This window comes from Anopheles marshallii, chromosome 2 (assembly GCF_943734725.1).
Source record: "Anopheles marshallii chromosome 2, idAnoMarsDA_429_01, whole genome shotgun sequence".
NCBI lineage: Eukaryota > Metazoa > Arthropoda > Insecta > Diptera > Culicidae > Anopheles > Anopheles marshallii.
In genome coordinates, this window is record NC_071326.1 from 13,283,773 (window position 1) to 13,306,646 (window position 22,874).

A 22,874-nucleotide genomic window follows, 5' to 3' on the forward strand; every position below is an offset into this window, starting at 1 on the left:
CATTTAAATACTAGCTTTAAACTCTGTGATGAAATAGTACGCATGTTTCCTATTTGCTAAGCTAGCCCGATGAATCTACTCGCTAGCTGCATTAGAAAGATTATACTTATTTTATCCCAAACCGCATTCTATTCGTTACTTTCCATTATTATTAATTATAGTTGTTCACTTTAACCACACAGAGAGAAAGAGAGAGAGAGAGAGCGAATATAATTTGCTTCTACAAATCTTTACAGGAAGATGCTTTCGTTTTGTGCAAATCCTATGTTGCTGATTCCGGCCGGTTCTTCAGCGTCGTACGGATACTGAGTGCCAATGCGCCTGCAAGTAGACAATCGGCATAACACATTGTAAAGCGTTACAAAGCGGAGCGTTACCATTTAAAACACGTGCTGCTTACCGTTTTGAACTGTCAGCTTCCATCGCAGCATGCTGTTTTTCGTGAGCGATGGCGGTTGTATTCTGATAGATCGATGCTTGTTTTGCCGCCTTTCGTTGGCGATACTTTTGGCTTAGTTTGTCCTTCAGGATAGCGAGCGAAAGGGCACCAATAATACTGAACACTCCCATGATCGTCATCGGCAGGTACTGATCAATGTGTTCCTGTGAAGGAATGCGAGAACAAAAAGAGGTTAGAATTAGCCCACAAAGCTAGCGATGAAGTCTCCAAAAAGGGATGGAGTTCGCTCGTGAAGTTCCGTTGATTGATTGCATTGGCCGGACACGGACGAGATTGCACGAACAGCGCAGAAGAAACAAACAATACAAACGTGCTGAATGAAACACTCACCAGCAGCCACAGGTACGGTACAATGATAAGCGCCACGCCGGCAGCAAAATTTCCCACCCCAACACCAAGGTTGCGCATGGTGGTCGGGTACTGGTACGCGGTAAACGTCGGTATGATGGCATTACACGCTCCAACACAGCACTTGACTGTAGGGAGCGGTCCGGAATCGGGAAAGCAGTCGCGATGGAAAGAAATAAAGAAGCAGAATGAGCATGAAATGAGTGTGAGTATCAACTGACGAGGTGAAGCCATGTTAGAAAAGCCGACAACGTCCGCTTTTTATCCGACGTTGAAGTGAGAAATTGATAACACTTGAATAAATCAGTGCGTTGTTGGGTGCAACGTGTATCAACGGCACTCATCGGTGAGTACGGCTCCTGGAGAACACTGGAGCGCGCGACTAGCACTAATTGAATAATGTTTTAGTATCATCTCCGGATGCCTGTGGGTTGAATGTCGTCGTTTTGGGAACGGTGAAACGAACGTTGTCAAATTCGTTTCGGTATGATGAAGATGAATGCTAAATTTAGACATTTTTGAAGGGCTTTAAGGGCTGAAATTTCATCCCTATTCTTCGCACGTTAGCTGCCCGCCTGGGATGCATCCTCGGGGTAATTCTTCTCACGGCACCTTGATTAATTAAGCTGCTCGTGTTGCACTGAGTGTGGCAAAATTGGATTGTTCCACACACACACAAACACACACACACCCGCATGCTCCCGCTGTCCCGCTCACACGCAAGTACTCACCGATCATCGCCAGCGTAATTATCAGCCAGAGGTTACCATCCGGCACGAAGTTCATCACGATGCAGGACAATCCAGCGACGACCATGTAGAGGAATAAATTAATCCGTAATCCGAGCTTCAGCACGACCACGATGCTGAGACAGATGGCAATCGATTCGACCGAACCGGCAATGACCTGTCGGGGGTAAAAGAGAAACCACCGTGCAACATGACGCCGGTAGGTGAGTGGGATTGCTTCATACAGCGCGGCTTTGCACCTTTGCACCCGTACCGTGTTCAGATAGATGTCGCCTCCAAGATTGCTCAGATGCAGCGTAATGCCAAAGTAGATCAGTATGATGCCGAACCACACGACGATCATGACGAGCGTGGTGCGAATGTACTTCCGGCGGAATACGTCACCGACCGAGACGGCTGCTTCCGGTGCGCCGCCCGATTCCGTGCCCGATTCCACTGTTAGCGCCTTCCGGTAGTTTGCGGGCAGCTGTAGATTGTTGGTGGTAGCGGCTCGCTCCAACAGCTGGCAGAGCTCATCGAGCCGTCCCTTGGCCAGCAGCCAGCGGGGTGATTCTGGACACCAGTACCAGCTGGTGACGAGCAGCAGACCGGGCACCGTGATGGCGAACTGCATCGTGCGCCAGTCGCGCGCCACGTAAGCGATACCTGCTGCCAGGATGTAGGCCAAGGCCACCGGAAGTATGTTGAGGATGCCGATGATTGTGCGGTACCGGCCGCTCACCAGTTCCACCACCAGCACGAAGCTGACCACGGCGACCGACATCGAGGCGAAACCGATCACTACCCGCAGTCCCATGTACAGCTCGAGCGACGTCACGAACCCGAGCGCGATACCTTTGGTGAGTCGTGGGGACGAAAGAGAAAGAGAAAGAGAGAGATGGGGCGATTAGAAGGATGATTGATTTTTGCTAATTGTTTCTGTCACTGCGAGGTCCTCGTGTGACGGGGATATATTTGGTGGTTGATTGGTTCATTCCAGTGCGGATACTAACGAGTTGTAGTAATGATCTTGCTGAAGGGAAGGTTTTGAAGTTCGTCGATCGGTTGTGGATGGAGTATTATTGATTATGTTTCACCGATAGCTGTTTCTGTTATGGTTTATTATGCCAGTGGTACGTTTTACTTCCTTGCGTCTGTTATTACATCAGAGTATCATAGAGCATTTTGCTCGGGTAATAGATGTGTCAACACTGTCCGTAATTAGTATAAGCTTTACGGAAGTTAATGACGATTTTTACTACCAGCGTCTAACTCTGCTAATGGGGCTGTCCGTTAAGTTCTTTTAAATTTTAATGCTCCCGATCGTTCTCATCCAAGGTCAAATGTCGTCTAAGTGGTGTAATTTGAAGATCCTAATTTCCTGCACCAATCGAAGCTTTTAACGATCCAGATAGGAAGGCCCAAAGCCTTTCGTTTCCATTTGTCATTTGATTGCAGACATCGACGTCTCTCGGCGAGTTGATAGAAGAGAGCCAGCTTAGCCGTTAAAATGCCATAACTGCACGTACGTATACATGACTAACCGATTAGTTTCGCACAGTGTCCGAGACAACACACATGGTGGCACATGCTTCGCTAGAGTAGTTTGGTAAACAAGAGATTAAAATTATCTACCGAGTGCTGAAGGTGATGTGATTTGGGTGAAATTGATTTAAGATTGCTAATTATCTTCAGGCTCAACATTGTCACTCTTTCAACCATGGGCGAATGACTAGTGTACGAGTGACGCTTGAGCAAAATTGTATTGTAACTGTTGGGAGCACCCTGTGCTCGGCTAGTGCTGGGCAAGGCGCAGACGTCAAGCACTCCCTTTTGACATTAGGCGTCAAAGGTAGAGGATGATAAAAACGGTGCTCCAGAAATCAAGCTATTGTAAAAAAAATTGCAGCTAAACCGTTAAATCATCAATTGTTATTTTTGTGTTCTTTGGCGTAGGATTTTATTAGCAATTTAAAACACGATTATACTAAAACTGATTAATATGAGTGTTATGGACCACCCTATGTCGCATCTGTGGATCCGACACGGTAACTCACCGCTGACAGGTAACGGCCAGCGGTCGATGGTGTAAGTGCGATCCACCGGTGCCAGCGAGAGGTCAGCGTACGGGCGCGCGCGGCCAGACACTTCGGTTCGGACAAGCGACCGCGATGAACGTTTGAGAGGCGGGAGTGTGCATGTTGTAAGGTGTCGAATTTCGGTATAGAATATATTACTTTATAATACGTGTGTTGTAAACGGTTCACGTGTAATTCATTTTCGTGCATGTATAGTGTCCTCCTATTTGGCGCGAAAGAAAACATAAAAGTGGCGACGAGGAAAACGAAATTTAAAATAGGAACTATAAGTGTTGAAAAAAAAAAAGTTTTTTTTCGCGTGTGAAGTGCTTCCTATTTAAATCCTAGACAATTCCGTCAAAGATACCGCAAAATAAATGTATAGTCCCGGCGAAAATCCAGAGACAGACGAACAGCGTCGGTTGTCGCAAAATGGTGCAAGCATTTTGAACGCGGCTTTCTCACAACGCGTACCTCCACCATCGCAAAATGCATCGACCCAGCAACAGCCGTCGCAGCATCAAGGCGTAGCGTCACTCCAGTCAGGACCGGTAACGCAGAGTCCTGAATTCGGGTTACTGTACCAAATGCTGCAAGTAATGCAGCAGCAAATGCAACAGCAGCAGCAACAAGCAGCTCAACAGCAGCAGATGATGGCTCAGTTGATGCAGCAGCAGCACCACACGACACCCCAGCCCCCCGCCCAGCAACAGTCACTAGCGCCACGGGATCCCGAGCTGATCATGGACGCCCTATCGGGAAGCATAAGCGAGTTTCGGTACGACGCAGAATCCGGTGCCACATTTCAAGCGTGGTACTCGCGCTTCGAGGATCTGTTCGTACAAGACGCTTCCCGGCTCGATGATTCAGCGAAAATCCGCCTGCTCACTCGCAAATTGGGTACAGCGGAACACGCGCGGTACGCAAACTTCATTCTTCCCTGCCTGCCCCGCGACCTCACGTTCGACGAGACGGTAAGCAAACTAAAGAAGCTATTCGGAACCGTAGAATCGCTTAGTAGTAAGCGATACAAGTGCCTCCAAACAGCGAAAGAGCGAAACGAAGATCTGCTTCCGTTCGCTTGTAGAGTAAATCGTGCCTGCAACGATTTTCAGTTCGCTAGTATGACGGAGGACCAGTTCAAATGCTTAATGTTTGTTTGCGGGTTAAGAGAGGAAGTGGATAACGACGTCCGAACAAGGCTCCTAGCACGAATTGAGGATCGGCCGGATCTCACGCTGGAGCAGCTATCCGCCGAAGGCCAACGGTTAACAGGCTTAAAGGTAGTAAGTACAATGTTCGCCACTGGGAAGGAAGAAAAAGTTCTTGCATTGCAGAGCGAGAATAAGCAGCGCAGCGCTCAGAAAAACGAGCGTACTAACCAGCGACATCCCGACCGAAGTTCACCGGCATCGAAGCCACCGAGACCGTGCTGGTTATGCGGCGATTCCCATTGGGTGAGAGAGTGTACGTACGGCTCTCACAAGTGCCAGGATTGTGGGAGATTTGGCCATCGCGAGGGTCATTGCAGCTCGTCAGGCCGAAAAAAGAAGTTCATCCGATCTCACAAGCGCACTTCGACAGCGACACGTGTAGTGGTAGTGAATGTTCGTAACATTCATAAGCGCAAATTTGTAAACATTCAAATAGGTAACAAATCAGCTAGTTTGCAACTCGATACGGGATCGGACATCACAATAGTCGGAAGGAAAACGTGGAAGCAGCTAGGCATGCCGCCTCTAACGACAGCAAAAGTGCATGCGAAGACAGCATCCGGTACACGCCTTCAGCTGGATGGCGAGTTTGAGGCGAAAGTCACGATCAACGGTGTGACAAAATCCGCAACGATTCGAGTTGTTCCCTCTAATCTACAGCTTCTGGGGGCCGATTTTGTCGACATTTTTTCGCTAGGAACTTTGCCAATGGACCAGTTCTGCAATCGAGTCGAGTGTGAATCTGCGAAATGGGAGAGCAGATTTCCGACTGTTTTCAACGGCACCGGATTATGCACCAAGGCGAGTATCAAGCTGCAAGTAAAAGAAAACGTACGTCCGACCTTTTGTCCCAAGCGCCCAGTAGCTTATGCCATGCAAACAACAGTTGAAAAAGAGCTTGATCGGTTAGAGGCACTTAATGTCATCACGCCAGTCGATTATTCCGATTGGGCAGCGCCCATTGTCGTCGTAAGAAAAGGGAACGGTAGTATTAGGATTTGCGGAGACTACTCGACAGGATTGAATTCGGCTCTCCAGTCTTACGAATACCCTTTACCGCTCCCAGATGATATATTCGCAAAGCTGGCTCAATGTAAATTTTTTAGCAAAATCGACCTTTCGGACGCGTTTTTACAGGTCGAAATTGATGCTAAATACCGTCCCCTCTTAACCATCAACACACATCGTGGACTGTACCACTACAATCGCCTACCACCGGGTATCAAAATAGCACCGGCCGCATTTCAGCAACTAATCGACACAATGCTCGCAGGGTTACGAGGAACATCCGGCTACATGGATGACGTAATCGTTGGTGGTAAAACGGAAAGCGAGCACGACGAAAACCTTCTTAACCTTTTCCACAGAATACGCGATTACGGATTTACAATCCGTGCGGAAAAGTGTGCATTCAAAACGCACCAAATCGAATATTTAGGTTTCATCGTCGATTGTCGTGGACTCAGGCCAAACCCTGCAAAGATCGAAGCGATCCTAAAACTACCAGCGCCAACTAACGTAAGCGAAGTCCGGTCTTTCTTAGGCGCAGTAAATTACTATGGTAGATTCGTTCCGAAAATGCGCGACCTTAGATACCCTCTCGATGTTCTTTTAAAGAACGAAACCAGTTTTATCTGGACTCGCGAATGCGAACGCGCTTTCAAGCATTTCAAGGAGATACTATCATCGGATCTGCTCCTAACACATTACGATCCAAACGCCGAAATCGTAGTATCTGCAGATGCATCAGCGGTGGGACTTGGCGCCACGATCAGCCACAAATTCGCAGATGGCTCGTTAAAGGTTGTTCAGCACGCATCGAGGGCACTCACGAAAGCGGAAAACAACTACAGCCAAATCGATCGCGAAGGCCTTGCCATCATTTTTGCGGTGAAGAAGTTTCACAAAATGCTGTACGGTCGGCATTTTCGTCTGCAGACAGATCATCGTCCGTTGCTACGGATATTCGGATCCAAAAAAGGCATACCGGTCTACACAGCTAACAGACTGCAACGTTTTGCGCTGTCCTTGCAGCTGTACGACTTCAGCATCGAATATGTTCCCTCGACAAAGTTTGGAAACGCGGATCTACTGTCGAGGTTGATAAGCGAGCATGCGAAGCCGGATCCGGAATACATCGTAGCCAGCACTGAACTCGAAAAGGACGTAAGTTACATTGCCATACGGTCAATAAATGCATTCCCTCTTAATTTTAGAGACGTTGCGAACGCTACTAGGGCTGATACGGTACTGCGACGAGTTCACCGCTACATCCTGCAAGGTTGGCCTCAAGACACAACGTACGGCCAAGATTTGGCACGCTTTTTCAATCGAAGCGAAGCGCTATCCACAGTACGTGGATGCATTTTGTTCGGGGAGAGAGTGGTTATTCCCGCAAAATTGCGCCAAAGGTGTCTTAAGCAACTGCACGAGGGGCACCCAGGAATGCAGCGGATGAAAGCACTAGCCCGAAGCTACGTGTACTGGCCAGGGATGGACGAGGACATCGCACAATGCGTCAGAACGTGCAGTGCTTGTGCGGTTGCCGCCAAAACGCCACCGCACACTAAACCAGTATCCTGGCCAACTACGAAACAGCCATGGGAGCGAATACACGTCGACTACGCAGGACCGATTGAGGGCGAATATTTTTTAGTAGTAGTGGACGCCTACACCAAATGGCCAGAAGTCATTAAGACGAGTAGCACATCTTCATCGGCAACAATCGCCATATTACGAAACCTATTCGCGAGGTTCGGGTCTCCGGTAACGCTCGTAAGTGACAACGGACCGCAATTTGTTAGTACCACATTCGCGGAGTATTGTGCTAGCAGCGGTATTCAACACGTCACCAGTCCACCATTTCATCCTCAATCCAACGGGCAAGCCGAACGTTTCGTCGACACTTTCAAGCGTTCAGTAAAGAAGATTGAAGAAGGAGGAGCATCCCGTTCAGAAGCGCTTGAAATATTCCTGCAAACTTACCGAGCAACCCCCAACCCAGCGTTGGAAAAGCATCGGTCGCCAGCGGAGGCTATGTTCGGAAGAAAGATCCGGACAGCAATGGAGCTGTTAAAACCACCTTTGACACCGGAAGCAGAACCAGTAAGACGAGATCGTAGTTTCCAGGGAGGTGATCTTGTCTACGCAAAGTGGTATACGCGGAACTCATGGAAATGGGTTCCTGCAAAAGTCCTACGTGCAATTGGTAACGTGGTATACGAGATCGAGACCGAGGATCGTCGTTTACATCGCCGCCACCTGAACCAATTGAGGGAGCGAAATACTAGCGCCACTCGCCAGTCTTCCACACTAGCGCCTCGCCACCAGCTACCCATAGACTTTCTCATTGAAAGTGCTCCCGACGACGAACAGCTAGTGCCTGCTGGAGGCACTGAAGAAATACCTTTACCGAGTGGACCATCTCCCAGACCGATACCCCTCATTCCGAGAAGGCGACAACAACCAGTAGGATCACCACGCCGGTCTTCTAGGACTAGAAGACTTCCGCGTAGGCTCGAGGGGTATAACCTGCAAATTAAAAGGGGGAGATGTTATGGACCACCCTATGTCGCATCTGTGGATCCGACACGGTAACTCACCGCTGACAGGTAACGGCCAGCGGTCGATGGTGTAAGTGCGATCCACCGGTGCCAGCGAGAGGTCAGCGTACGGGCGCGCGCGGCCAGACACTTCGGTTCGGACAAGCGACCGCGATGAACGTTTGAGAGGCGGGAGTGTGCATGTTGTAAGGTGTCGAATTTCGGTATAGAATATATTACTTTATAATACGTGTGTTGTAAACGGTTCACGTGTAATTCATTTTCGTGCATGTATAGTGTCCTCCTATTTGGCGCGAAAGAAAACATAAAAATGAGAATAGAAACGGTTTAATATATAATAAAATACTCTTTTCCGTCCGTTCGGTCAACTCTCTCTGATCTACGTCCTTATTTGTGTCGCGCTCGTACTACTACAATTATAGTGTGTAAATGTCATTGAGAGTGACAGCGTTACAACACAGGGTGGTTGCCAATAGTTATCATCAAAATAATCGATTTTAAGTTTTAAATCTAATGAATCTTTCGACAAGATTCATTGAAAAGAATCTCTTGTATAGTGTCGTTCAAAGCATGAGTCGACTTTCAAAATATTCTTAAATCGTCAAGAACCCGATAATAACGAAACGATAATGAATCTTTGGAGATTCATGAATCTTTGAGGAGTCATAAACCAGGTGTTAGAGTCAATAATTCAGAATAAATATCTTTCAGATTTGCGAATCTGAATCATATTCACCCAACACCGGAATTGGAATTGTCTCTTTTTATGCGTTGAAATCACGGTCGGTAGTGCGAAATTAATGTAGAATGACCTGAAAGTTTTTAAGAATTTTGTTCAACCGACGAGGAAGTAATAAAAAAAAAAAAGAGTTAGTAAATAGACTAAGCCCTTTTTATTTTTAACTGAAAATTACATAATAAAAACATGCCTAAGCTTGTTCACGGTTCACGAGCTAACACAACGATCGTTCCTATGACATGAATAATACGTCATAGTACAACCATTAAATACGCCGCCATCTCACGGAATCGTGAAAGCTCAAGCATTATGTGTTCTCAGTTCGTAGAGAATCTTCACCTCAAGGTTATTATTAAGAATTTGTCGTGCAGTTGGGTGTATTTCTAGTGTACCGCCAACGTAAACCGATCGTGCGCTTGTGGTAGGAAATTGTTTTCCGCCATCCGCGATACTACGAGTGAATGAATCATTAAACTAACCGCTTCCACCGTAATGTGAAGGGAGGCGAAGAACAACAACCTACAGTTGATCGTTTTTGTTTTGCATTCCACACATTTTCTTATCTGTTGTCCACGGTAATAGCTGTTCCGTATGGGGTTTACTTACATTTTACCGAATTTGCACCATGTTTAGGCTCGTGTTTGTAATGATTTGCATATTTTTTTTTACAAATTCAATTATCTACTACAATACAATTACTCAAAACAAACAAACCCCAATCGGGACATTTTGATAATGGAAACAAAATTGTACCTTTACGGTCGGATTGATTGTGGATTTGTGACACGCAAAGAGGATTATCATTACCAGAAATAGTTGATCGACGTATGTAGTTGGGCAGGGTGGACAGTAGACCACCAAAACAGGCTTCATTGCAGTGCGGCGTAGCTAACAAGTTGAGCGTTCCGGACGGCACGCCACTAGCGCCCACAACCCGTGTACAATTACTACGAAAATTGAGCGTGTAATTGGTTGCAAGGCATGCAAATCAATAGCACGCCATTCAATGGTAGGCACGTACTGAGCTGATACCAAATTAGAAGTGATTTTCAGTGGGATTCTTCTAACATTAGTTTCTTTGACTCTTCAAAATTCTACCGCAGTTGATGCCTGACTTTTACATACATGTTCTATGATAAGATCTCCGAAAACAATGTTAAAACGACTACGCTAGATCTTCAAAATTGCTTCTAAAGTAACGGTTTAAATATCCTACCTGTAACACCCTGTATCAGTGCGAATCCCATCAGCGTGTGCCTTCGGCCGAACTGGTCCGAAATCCATCCACTGCCCACACTGCCGAGAGCAGCCCCGGCCAGAAAGCACATCTCCACGATGCTCATCAGATGGCCGCGATCGCAGACGAGCCCAAACTCGGCTATGATCGTTTGCCCGTAGATCGTATCATCGTACTCGTACGCACTGCATCCAATGCGCTCACTATCGCTTCCATTCTCCACCCCTTGGAAGTACTCGAGAATGCTGTCCACCGTCAGATGTTCGTACGGTGCCGCCCGAACACTGCACTGGTTGGCGGTGGTCGTTTGCGTGAGGTTGCGCCACAACTCCAACGGCACGGAGGTTAAATGTTCCGGTCGGGCACACCAAAAGTCTCGGGCAGCCGCCTAGCGAGGGATGAAAAGAATGGAGAGAAAAAGAGCTTTAACTCGGGATCATAAGAGTAAGATCTATAAAATACTTTACTAAATTAAATAATTTTGTTCAATTTAGATGACTTTCATGCCAGAAGGTAGTTAAAGTATTAATAACTGGAGCAGTCGTTCAGCACTACGGCTATAAATAAAACATACCCATTGACACCAAATAATCACGATAATTACCAACAGGTATTCAAACCCTCATTAATAGCGAATGCCGTTAGCGCCATCATTAGATCGGCTGACAGTTAGCGTACCGAGAGCCCAATAGGAGTACAATTCATCATATCATGTCACCTCCGCCAGGTATGTGGTGTGCCTTTGTTTTGTGGCGAGAGTGTTGGAGCTTACGTCTAAGTAAACCCAGGTCTGGCAGGTATGGATACGTAAATTATGCTAATGTTCTTCTTGCTTCACCCCGTACTCTAGTTTTCATCTCCAATAGAGTTCGCAAGTTTTGATAAATAATAGGAACACCTGCTGAACAGTGTGACCTGGTACCGGTGTGATCATGCAGCCGTTCCATTGCTGATGCATTGTGCATTGTGCACTATGCGTTTAACTTCCCATGCTTTCACATCCAAAAGCCATCCCTTACAAGGACACCATCTGCAGTCGGTAAGTGGATCAATGTGACTTCTGCATCAAAGCACATCTGTAACCATTCCATTCGACAACAACCTAACGAGCTTGCTTCAGATAAGCAATCTTTCATCGAAGCGGCAATAAACATCAATGGTACGCATCCACCGCACATTAACATTCAACACTGCGCAGTACCGATGCGATACCGTCTGTGATTAAGCGCGCAACCCCTATCCACGTACCCGCGCGTTTCTGTTGGCGCAAGGTCACGGTCTGTGGCATGTACCGAGCGGCCACCCGCAGCTTCCATACCAACGCGTGTCCTTTGCCGTGTGGGCACACGCGCCGAACCGTTTCTGCACATACGACCAAGCGTGCGCGCGCAATCGATGGGACCCATTCTAGACACCGTACACGATCGGCTCCAACTTCAACAGGTTGATGTGTTGATTTAATTTCACGCAAAGAACTCAATTATCCCGTACCACGCGCCTCGGCCATCTTGGCCGTCATCTTGACCGTGGCGTCAAAAGAAAATGCTACATTGTCCGTGATGGAAGCGGAGGGCAAAACCGGTATCATTATCTACTGCCGTCTTTGTGATGTCCTGTGCATTAGATTAAATAGATCGATCGAACGATTCAAAATCTAGCAGGCTGTGGAGGTGCGGACTGCGAAACGGGCGAGTGTAATCAAACGGGTCGCTTTGATACAGTTTTTGACATCTGTTTGGTTTCACATCTTCCAGCGTGTGGAGGCGATTACAGGTCGCTTCCTGGTCGATTGTTACCGATCCAAACTGATTGATTGTTTCCGTGCGGTGCAAGATAATTTACATGTAAAAAAGAAGGTTGGTTGATAAATCAGATAACAGTGCCAATTTAATGTTAATCAGGAAAAGTAAGAGTGACGCTACACTGGCCAGCATTCATGAGGATCGAACTGGATCGGATAGGTACGTTACATATGTTTACTTTTATCGCAAAACTTAAACCGGTGCCAGTGTAAGACTAACCCGTCTTTCGATACGAACCCTATTACATTCGTGTGCCCGACGTCGTTGGCGTCCTTGGGGACTGGGGAGAAGGTGGAGAGGTGGAGCAATGGGTGGGCAGGAAACAACAGTACGACGCGACCGTGCCTATTCGTCGGCGGTCGAGGTTTCGATTTCCTGATTCGCCAAAGTGATACTGGCGACCGGCGGCTTACGGGGGTTTTGTGGTGCACAATTAATCCAACGCTCGCCGCACGGTTAATCACTAAACGGGGTTGCCGTTGGGTGCGAAACCTTTGATTGATTGGGCGCGTGAGAGTGCATGAAGAGCCGAGCGGCTTCCAGCGATAGATTTGATTCGCTGTAAACCATTTTTATTCCCCCCTTCCACGTGGACATTGTGTTTGGGAACTCCTTTTTAAAGGCATGGCATGTAACATGAACAGGAGCGGCACACTGGGAGCGCCATTAAACTGTTGTTGTTTCTATGTGATACGTTTCTCTTCTTCCTACTGTGATTTTACAGCCGTTGTCAGTATTGTCCTGGTTGAATTCTATATGCTCCAAGGGACAGTGTTGGGAGCATATATTGTTGCGGTATCTTTTGTAGTCGTTATTGACTTATCAGACACTAGGAGGGCTTTATGATGTTCGCTCTTAACAGAAGTGGCTGGGAACTTCTTGTAATCATACGCCATCAAGCATCGAGTCATTTTAGTCTGTGTCTACCATGATCCTTTTTAGCTGATCTTCAGAATAGTTGAAATTTGAAGTCTTGGTTACTTGGTTTACTTGGTTTTACCACTTGACATAGACTTTTACTACTTTACGTTACTTGGTTTTACTAAATGTCAAAACGAAGTTCAAAATGCCGAACTAAATCTGGGCTATGCATCGACCTGTATCATATACCAACTTTGTTTTCCGGATGGATTATTGAGTGCTTTACACTGCAGTGGTTTCTCTATCATAAGACTTTGGTTAGAAGGCTAACATCCTTTCCAATTTCTTCCTCTCGACCTTCCTCTGGAACAGATATTTTTGATAGTTATGAACGGGATTCTTGTCTCAGGGACGTTTGTAAATATTGGAATTCTAACCATTTAACAGTGGACATTTAACATGTTGCAGTACAATGTACCGCGGTAGATCTGGAATTCTCCGCTCATAACGACTTTCTGACACTAGTGAAGTGTGTGAGTTTCTTCATAAAATGTGTCAACTCAAGAAAGAGCAAAGTATTACAGCTGTATCTTAGAGCATTATAGTTCAAGTTGAACAGAATCCAGTATTGGTTGAGACTCAGTTCAGTTGGAAATGGTGTGGTCCCGTTGGGTAGCGATTCCGCCCGGAAAAACTCTGTATGGAATGGAGCAAGGTATGGCGTATTCGAGTTAAATATGCAAAGATGATTCCATTTTTGATTTTTATCAAGTAAAAATTAAGTAGGGTCTAAGAGGTACTAGGTTTCTTCACAATTTCTGGAATACTTTCCAGCTAAAATTGATTCTGTTCTAAGTTTTTGCAATTCACACATTTTAGTGTTGAGTAAATCTGATTCAAATTCATGAATTTTGATGATTCTTTGAACTGCATGAATGATGATGCATCCAAAGATTCCTGACTCCTCTAAGATTCATGACTCCTCTAAGATTCATGAATCATCCCAAATTCCTCTGGACATCTATATTCTATGCTTCGTTCTTGGCCTTGGTGGTTCAATTACAAGCTTGAGAACTTATATTGAGTTCACATAGACTTAATCGAACTAATCGTTTTTAAAGTATTTCAGTATCTCAGAAAAACATAATGATACGATTAGACCTAATAACTGTGAAATTAGAATGGAATACATATTAAAACAGAAGAAGGAAGCAAATCAAATATGTACTTCTAAACAGCATTATTCATTTCCTCATACTAATAGCAAGAAATGCAAATAATTGACCTCATCGAGTATATCGATAGAACTATTAAGCAAACAGAAATATCCTCTACCGATAAACAGTCCGGACTGATAGCATCGATAGAGGCGTAATGTGCGTTACGGGTCATAAAACAATTAATTGCGCACAAGAAGCGAAGAAAAAAGCAGTGCCTGTACTATTTATTACGCCTACCGTAATGGTTTTGGTTTTGCAATGAGCCTACATTTAATGAATATTGATATGTTCTAACGCATAGGAAGTCATCGCGCGATGCACGACGGCACGGCGGGTAATGGAACACGATCCGGAAGGATTGCAGATCAACTTTTGTTTTGCCCTGTACCTGGCATGGCTATTAGAAACGCTGGTGGGGTTGTAGTCGATTGAGACATTGAAATACCGGCAGGAAGTTGCATCAGTTGGTGGAAAATGCGACGCAGGTCTGGTTTTCGATCGTACGTAATGGTCGGCTTACGCGTAATGGGGGGATCTCTCGGTCCGTTAGCACGCCCCTAGTCGGTGCAAACTGACGCGACATTTCCCTGCGCCAATGAGTTTGTCGAGCAAACGATCGAGACCACTGACATAGCGTCCTTACCCAAGGGACCAATCGTACGCGCCTGAAGCACCGGTCATTAGCAACATACCAACCGTGTCTCCGTGTTTTGACTCGTTCAAGTGCTTTTGCATGTTAGATCTGCACCAAATTGCAGTGTCCGCAAGCAGAAAGTGAAAAGGTCACCACAAATCGGCACAGCATGAGGCACTAATGCCCGCGGGGCATCGTGGGGAATGATGGCGAGCAATTGCTTCTGTAAGAGTTCTTGGTTGCGTTACGGTACCGATTCCGGTTCCGAGTGGCGATCCGCAGTTTGTGAAGAGGCCCAGCGATGGGATTGAACTTTTCAATGTTACGCACCGGCACTACAACGCCAGGGTCACTCGTAAGCCGGTACCCAGCCGGTCCCGTTCATGCAGTACCGAAAGGGATTCGCGCCGGTCTTTGACTGGCGGTCTTGGGTGACGCACCACCAGTGCGTCGTCTGTGCGTTGCCTGTGAGCGGTGTGGAGCAGGCGTTGTTGTATCGCTTGGGGCTCTCGCGGAGGTCAACCGGTTTGTGTGGCGCGCTGCCGGTGTGCCGATTGCTGGAAGGATGCAGGAAGCTGTTCGACTGACTTCGATTCGCCAAATCGGAACTAAAGCGAAAGGAAATCCCGTAAGTCGTTGCGATGCCGGACGTGAGATAGTTCTTTATTATTATTGTTTGGATTGATGTATTGTGATTTGGTACGGATATCAAGATTTTAATTCATTTGAGTTTAATCTTTAAAAAAAATTGTTGTATAACATTGATATAGAATAGGTAATAGAGTAGAAATTCTTGTTATCGAAGAATATACTATAAAAATCAGGTTAGATTAGTCTATAAAAATCTGGTAGTCTTTCATACCAATTCCAATTTTATCGTAGGGAAAAGAGTTCAATCACCCAAACGACCCAGAGTTATCCACCCGAGTTGCAATGAACGCACACCACAAGTCAAGGTCTAGGTCGTGTTGACCTGCTGGTATATTTAGTTCGCCTTTTTTTATCTCTGCACCATATAAAAATCGAAAAGAAACTCACGCCATAAACGAATGGTCGTAGAGAAAATGTCCAATGATTTGTACGTACTATCCGGCAAAACGTGGAACGGAACTGGAATCGAATCTGATCGGTTGATCGGATTTTCATTCGACCTTGACGCTTTTCATCACCTCAGAGCAACTAAGAAGTAAAGGTCTTAGTATAATAAATAATAGTCCTACAAAATCCCCCACTCATTCTTATCGTTTTGTGTGCTACTTTTAAAAGTCCAACGATTACCACAACTCAGGATGACGAATGCAATTTAGCAAGCATAATATATCTACTATAGAATGTACAGCATTTATCACCGACAAACAAGCAATAGAGCAAAAAAAAAAGAGGCTAACCACACAACAACGAGTTGACCTGGCACGTGCCACGTTCGCTGCTGTTGCTCTTCCGGTTGCGGGTTCGAATCGGCGAGCGAACGGTGTAGAAGTAGAACAAATTTATAACAGCGTATAAATAATGCATTTGCTCGGTGGTGCGAAACCTGGTAGATAATACCGAAAAAAAAATAATGCATTTATGAGCAGCAAAAAAAGGTGAAGGTACGAAATCAATCAACCTTTATGTGTTATGACTTCGATATTGATGAGTGTAGGCCCGGGACGCCCTGGCGCTTTCGTTACAAATTTAAATTCAAATCAGTGCATTTATCATGTCAAATGTAACGAACTGGGTGGCTTGCGTCATCCCCACGCGGTTACGATCGCAAAGACGTCCACCCAACGGGGTTAGTAAAACAGGCAATCCGAACTGGATGTGGAGTTCGAAAATAGTAGCAGCTTTTTTTTTCGAGTCTTGCGCCAGAGGCGGTTCCGTCCAGTGTCGGTAGAATGCTATCGAAATCGAAAGCTTGGGAGTATATTTATATGGTAATCGAAACAGGTCTTTGCTGTAGAACATATCGGTAATCGTAATACTCTCGTACTTGACGAAAGGAGTTGTGTTGTCTATTGGAATAAGATAGCAATTAATCTTTCGCACAGGATCGCCATCCATGTGTTGCGTAAACTGGCAATCGGCAATGTCCATCGAGTTCTCACGATCTTTGAGGTGAAGTTGGGATTATTCGCTTGAAAATTCTTTAGATTGTGTGACTTTACTGTGAACTTTATTCGAATTTCATGAGACACTCCGATTCTCTAAATTTTAAGGGCGATCAAAACCATGCTCTAAAAGTTGACTGACTTTTTTTAATGTTTTTATTTTTCTATTTCTTTATACGCAACAACAGTCTCAAGAGGTCTAGGCCAGCCATTTTTGGCTTTCTTCAACTTTATTTACCCGTAACCGTAACTGTAACGATTAGTCAGTCCTGTGTACGGGGGTTCGGAAGGGAATTTGGACCGGTCCTATCGTGTTGCGGGTTGGTGCCGCTACTAATCCACCACCAGGCCACTCCTGTTTTAATTTTACAACATACAGTCGCTGCCGCTAAATGATGTCTCTAACGCATGAATTTTTGTCTCAAAGCAATTATTTTTTTGCCAGTGGGCATTAATTTTTGTTCTCTCGTTGTAAACTACAGTTCCGATTAACCGAGTGCCGTTTATATATGTGTATGTGATAAAATAAGACCAAATCCTTAAAGAAAAGAACTCAAATTTACCTGAAAAATAAAATATACTCCAAACATGCCCTACCTGTGGCACATTACACACTAATTTTAAAATAAATTCGAGATGTGCTTTATATTCGTGTTATTCGATTATCCGGCAACCGGCGAGTCCCATTGATTACGGATAACGTAGAATAACGACTTTAATTTTCATTTCATCTTAATTTTTACAACAGTTTTCATTTGTCAACATAATCAACAAGAGAAACAGACGAAACTTGAGGCCAAAGTCTCTATAATTCTGATAAACTTGCACATTCATCAAGTTGTCCGTACCATGACATGATTTTTATTAAAAGAAAAAAATGAATCTTGTTTTATCTTCTCATATATAGCGTATAGCAACACCTCTATCAGGTCCGCCAATCAGCAGCTATTCATCAGAGGTGCCACGTTGTACTTGAGTTGTTCAATGTAGGCGCTCCATGTGGTCAATTTAGTCCAAACGTGTTCTATTTGTGTCCTACATTTATGGTTATCTTTTAAACAAATGGCAATATTAATCATTTTCCAGACAGCGTCGTCTTAAGAAGCTTTTCAAAACAGTTCAATGATGTGCTTGGTTTTCCGCGAGCTTGTAAATGGCTTAATTAAATAACCACGCTCTCACGCAACCTGTTGATGTCACACACGGCTAATGTCAGCACAGCGCACCGAAAAGCCCTTGTACGAAAAGCCGTACGCGGTATGCAATGGTGAAAGCTAATCGATTTTATAGTTGCCATTTGCGGGCGTTGTGTTGTGGTGTCTGAAGCGAAATTGATCGAACACAAACCAAACAACAACGCACAATTGCACCAAATGCATCAAAGCGTAACTCAAAACACACACCGCCCTTACTTAGGCGAAATGCCGACCGAACCCATTCGTACCACGCGACAAGAATAGCGCCCGAATTATGTTGCAAAGTCAATGGCCGCGGTGGTTTCGGTGCGGTTTTGAACGGTGATGGAGCGGGGCGAGCCGTTTTATGGTTGATCGGAAACGACAGGTTTCCCGCTTTCTTGCCACCGTCCACACGTTCAAGGTTTCGGCGGTGGCGAAACGTTCACTGGGGTGGACATTAATTTATTCCCAACACATGTCGGACAGTGCATGGTTTTGCTACAGCACCACGCAAACGATAAACTATGGACGATGTAAAACGTATGTTCAATCACTGTTTTATGTTTCCAAACTACGCTGGAGTGTCATTCTAGTGGAAATCAGTGTTTACGACTTAAGAGCACGATTGCAGTACAAGCGCAGTAGTTGCTGTAAAAAGTCTCTCTTCATTTGCTTGTATTTAAATGAAATTCTCGTCTATCTAGATCGCACTCGATGGTTGGGTTGTTTAACATCTATCAAAATCGAGAAATTAACCGAATAAAAACACGAAGTTCACACGAACCGAACACGACGTATTTACGCAGACAAAATGTCATGCTTAGTAGGCCAGATTTATTAAAAATGACAACCTCGATGTTTGGCAGTGCAACCCAACTATAGAGGTGCCAACCATCGAGTAACCCAACTAAAATAAACCCAATCAGTGGGGGTCGAGTGCATTTAAGGCAATTTCAGGCAACTTTGTCGATTATTGATGTATATCTTAATCGATTAATCGATGAAATGATACTAATAGTAGAATGCACACACTAAATTCGAGTAAAAGTACAAGTCGAATCTTTTCTCAATCGCCAACTTCATTCAAAACGACTGTTGAACGACTATTCGACTGTTCTTCAAGATATCGCCCAAAGCATGATCGATGGTGTAGGATTAGAAAGAATGGAAAATTAGTTAGGGCTGGTTTTGTTGAAGGTTGCCACAACCTTGACACGATTATCATTAGACGAAATCGTTGGTCGTAAGCTACAATTCGCTAAACTCCCCGAACGCCGCCCAAACGCGATTGGAACAATCGTTTGACACGTGCCTTTATGCCATTACCGGAGGGAAGTGCGAGTCAAGACGTCTGTCGCCTACTTGCTAAGGGAGTCATCACCCACAAACCCACTCGCCAAAGGAAGAAAAAATCATAATTCAGCGTGCAATTCCTCTTACTCACCCTGGCGCACCAAAAGAGCATTGAATGACATTGACCTAGCGTGCGGAAACCCCGTTTATGGATGTTGCTTCTTTGCTCTCGAAAAAGTGGCAAACATGAGAAACAGGTTTGTTTGGCGATTTGTTGTCACCGAATGGTTCGGGCTCCTCTTCTTCGGCTGGCGTGTCCCATAGTCCAAGGTCGGTGACGCGCGGTGGTCAAAAGTGTATGTTTGGGCTAAACCGAAAGTGAAAGGTGTCCATTTTGAGCGATTTGTCAAACAAAACGACACGTGAGATGTGGGAACTTTGGAATAGGAATAATGCGAAAAGCAGTCCAGTAAGGAAGCACTCTTTACGAAGAGCTACTCTTCAATCCAACTTTCCCAATGCCCGATCGATTACACAAAGCATGATCCACACTAACGGTGGCGTAAGTGGATAGCTTCAGTGAATCCATCCAATATGGTGCTGCGACTCTCGGCCTTATCATATTACCGGTAGAAGAAGCGCACTCGCCTCCCCGTTAGGAGCCAAGTGGCAATTTTGCAGGTGCAATCCAACACCAGCCATCGTCCCGGGAAAAAACCATTTGGCACGCGAGGAAGTTCGGTCGAGTGAGCGAGCAGACGGTGTTGCCGTATCGCAACGGAAATGAATCGCGAATCAGGGCCTTTGAGAATCCAATCAAGGCGCGCTTCATCGCCGATGGTCGAGCGTGAACTTGATGCCGTCTTCCGTATTCAATCAGCTGCCGTAATGCGTGCCCCATTCAGAAGAAGTGCCGAAGGGACTGGGAACACGGCTACGGTGTCCTGTGCATGCACTCGAACCAGATTGTTTAATATTAGCACTGCTGATGTTACATGAGCTGATTTCAGGCATATAACATAAATAAGAACGCGTCAGAAATTCATACTCCAACCTCCCCCAGAAGACCGCTGACAGTCAGACAAAGTCCACAAAAAGGTATTGAATTGATGATGATGTACAAATACATCAATGAAATTCCAATCACACCAATGGTAATGCATCAACTTCGATGGGCAAGGTTTTATTGTTATGATTAACATGCATAACGGTGGGTCACCCGGAGACGTTTTCACGTAGGACGTCCTAAAAGTAAACATCCATAAACTGATGCCGGTTCCGCTGACATTTTATGTGGCCTGGTTGATTGGATTCCAAGCCATAACCGTAACTGGTTACACCATTTTGCCTTCAAACGGCGCTATCTAAATCCCTGAAATTGCTGAAGGGTATCTGCCTATTCTTTGATAGCGTTCGACTGGATCTTTCAGATATCTCGGAAGATCTTTTAATGCAGAGCCTCAAACAGACAACGTTGTACACAGTGGTAGTTACAGACATCCATCACTCACCTGAAACACCAGACAGAAGATGTGAAACGTGGTCGGTATCTGGAACAGACACAGTAAGAACGTCCACCCAAACTGCCACCGACCGTAGTGACCGATATACTCAGATATTATATCACTGTCCTCGTCGTTCGCGGTCACACTGAGATTGCTGCTGTTATCGCTGTTATCATCGAAGGACGGATCGAGCATCTTACCGTCGGGTACGGTACCGCTGCGACCTACCTTCACCCCACTATGGGGCTGCTGGTAAATATTGACCGTCCCGAAGTCAACGACGGTCTTCGGCGGTCGCTGCAGAATCGACACAAACGTAGCACTTGGCGTGCGCATCCCGGTGATGGGTTCGGTACCACCCGGTACAGCCACTTCCACCCGTGGCACAGTGATCGTATAGATGCCGGTCGTATCCATGCCGGCCGATTCTTCACCCAACTTTTCTTGGCTATTCATTTTCTGCACGTAATAGTGTCGCTTCATTCTACGCTAGCACACGGACACCCCAAAAACACACCGGCGGTTTGGTATTGTGTAGAATGTTGTTACATTGACACGCGAATAACACGCACCGAATTTCGTAACGTACTGCACCACCGACTACCGCGGCACAGCCTTCTATTGCGAATGGTTGCGAAGCACCATCAACCTGCCTGTACACTGGCTTCGGCACGGCTTCGGTTCCCCAAGCACGGATCGCGTCACTCTGTGTACCCTTCGCAGGTTTAACCGTTGTTGCGAGATCGTAACGTCTGGTACCGTACGCGTTCACGAGACGAATAACCGGCCGAGTCGTGTTCTAGCTGGAAGGAAGCGTTACTAAACACTGAGCAGATCGTGCGCGTGGACGCAAAGTTAAATAGACTATCGGACGTCGTCCGGCACGTCGTGGTACCGCGATCTACAACACGTACAAAGGAACTACGGAGGTTCCCTTCTCTCCCCCCACTCCCCACACCACCCGATCTAACCGATCGTTCGGGCACTTTTCTTCCCGCAGCGCATGCAGCTGCCGACGGTTTTGCTCGTCGACATCGTTGACATTCCATTGCCGATCGGTGCTGTTCGTCGATCGCCACGTTACAGCGATCGAGCCAGCAAATGTCGGACCGGAAAGGCAAACCTTCGCACAGCAACGCACACACTTTCGCATCGATCCCCGTGCGGTCCATGCCGAGTTGTTTAGAAAGAACGTTCAAAGCAAACGCGCCGATTAGATTAGGTAGTAATGAGAAATGTTAACGCTAACACACCAATCCAATTGCCAACGGGCAATCTATCACTTACCTGCAAAGTGGTGTCCTAAAAGCGCCTTTCCCCGGAGAGTAGAACCACCTAGTAGTGGGTCCGCAGCTAGTAGTGGACTACTCGAAACAGTTGATTGTTTTTATTTTTTGCTTCACACATGCTCCCGTCACCCTACTTTGTGACAGCGACTTGCAAACGATTAGTACTGTTAGTTGTTTTTTTTTGTTCTGCCTTCCCAAGGCGCTGCAGCGTGTGTCCATAAAACAATCAGCACCCGCGGGTATGTAAGTGAGCCCACAGAACCGCGTGCGTTCTACCGTTACTGGCATGTCTCGCCGTGTATGTGCAGAGCAGAACGTGATCGAGAAAATGGTCCATTTAGGCGAGCGACGTGAGGTCGGATGATGACGGGTACACAGTGTCACGATGAACCACACAGCCAGCCGCCAGCGGTAGGGTTGTGGTGGTGTGCTAATCAAACGTCATCGCATTTAGCCACGATACACTGCCTGATAAGCTGTTGAAGGTGTAAAGTGTTGCAAACGTTTGATGTATGCTTGATCGGTTTGCTATAGTTAACGCAAGCGGGGTTTGCCGTACCATTTCTTTCCAAAAGGGCTGTGGCATTGAGTAGTGTTTGTTCAATATTAAGATCACATGCAGATCAGTCTTG

At 45.9% G+C, this 22,874-nt stretch overlaps 1 protein-coding gene across 1 annotated transcript; it reads right to left on the reverse strand.

Annotated features, from left to right (window-relative positions):
* Positions 1 to 230: 230 nt before the first annotated feature.
* LOC128706793 (organic cation transporter protein) lies at positions 231 to 21,436 on the reverse strand. Its single transcript, XM_053801735.1, has 7 exons — positions 20,960 to 21,436; positions 10,347 to 10,755; positions 1,811 to 2,391; positions 1,540 to 1,714; positions 791 to 936; positions 401 to 603; positions 231 to 321 (listed from the first exon to the last, which is right to left on the reverse strand). The coding sequence occupies exons 1-7, from the start codon at positions 21,434 to 21,436 to the stop codon at positions 231 to 233; spliced, it is 2,082 nt and encodes a 693-aa protein (XP_053657710.1).
* Positions 21,437 to 22,874: the final 1,438 nt, after the last annotated feature.

What these genes read in the sequence shown, in the direction of transcription:
- LOC128706793 (XM_053801735.1), bottom strand. Translation starts at nt 21,436, where the DNA reads ATGAAGCGACACTATTACGTGCAGAAAATGAATAGCCAAGAAAAGTTG. An exon ending in TACCGTACCTGTGGCTGCTG is followed by an intron (nt 604 to 790) that starts GTGAGTGTTTCA and finishes ATTCCTTCACAG; the next exon opens with GAACACATTGATCAGTACCT. An exon ending in GAAGCTGACAGTTCAAAACG is followed by an intron (nt 322 to 400) that starts GTAAGCAGCACG and finishes GTCTACTTGCAG; the next exon opens with GCGCATTGGCACTCAGTATC.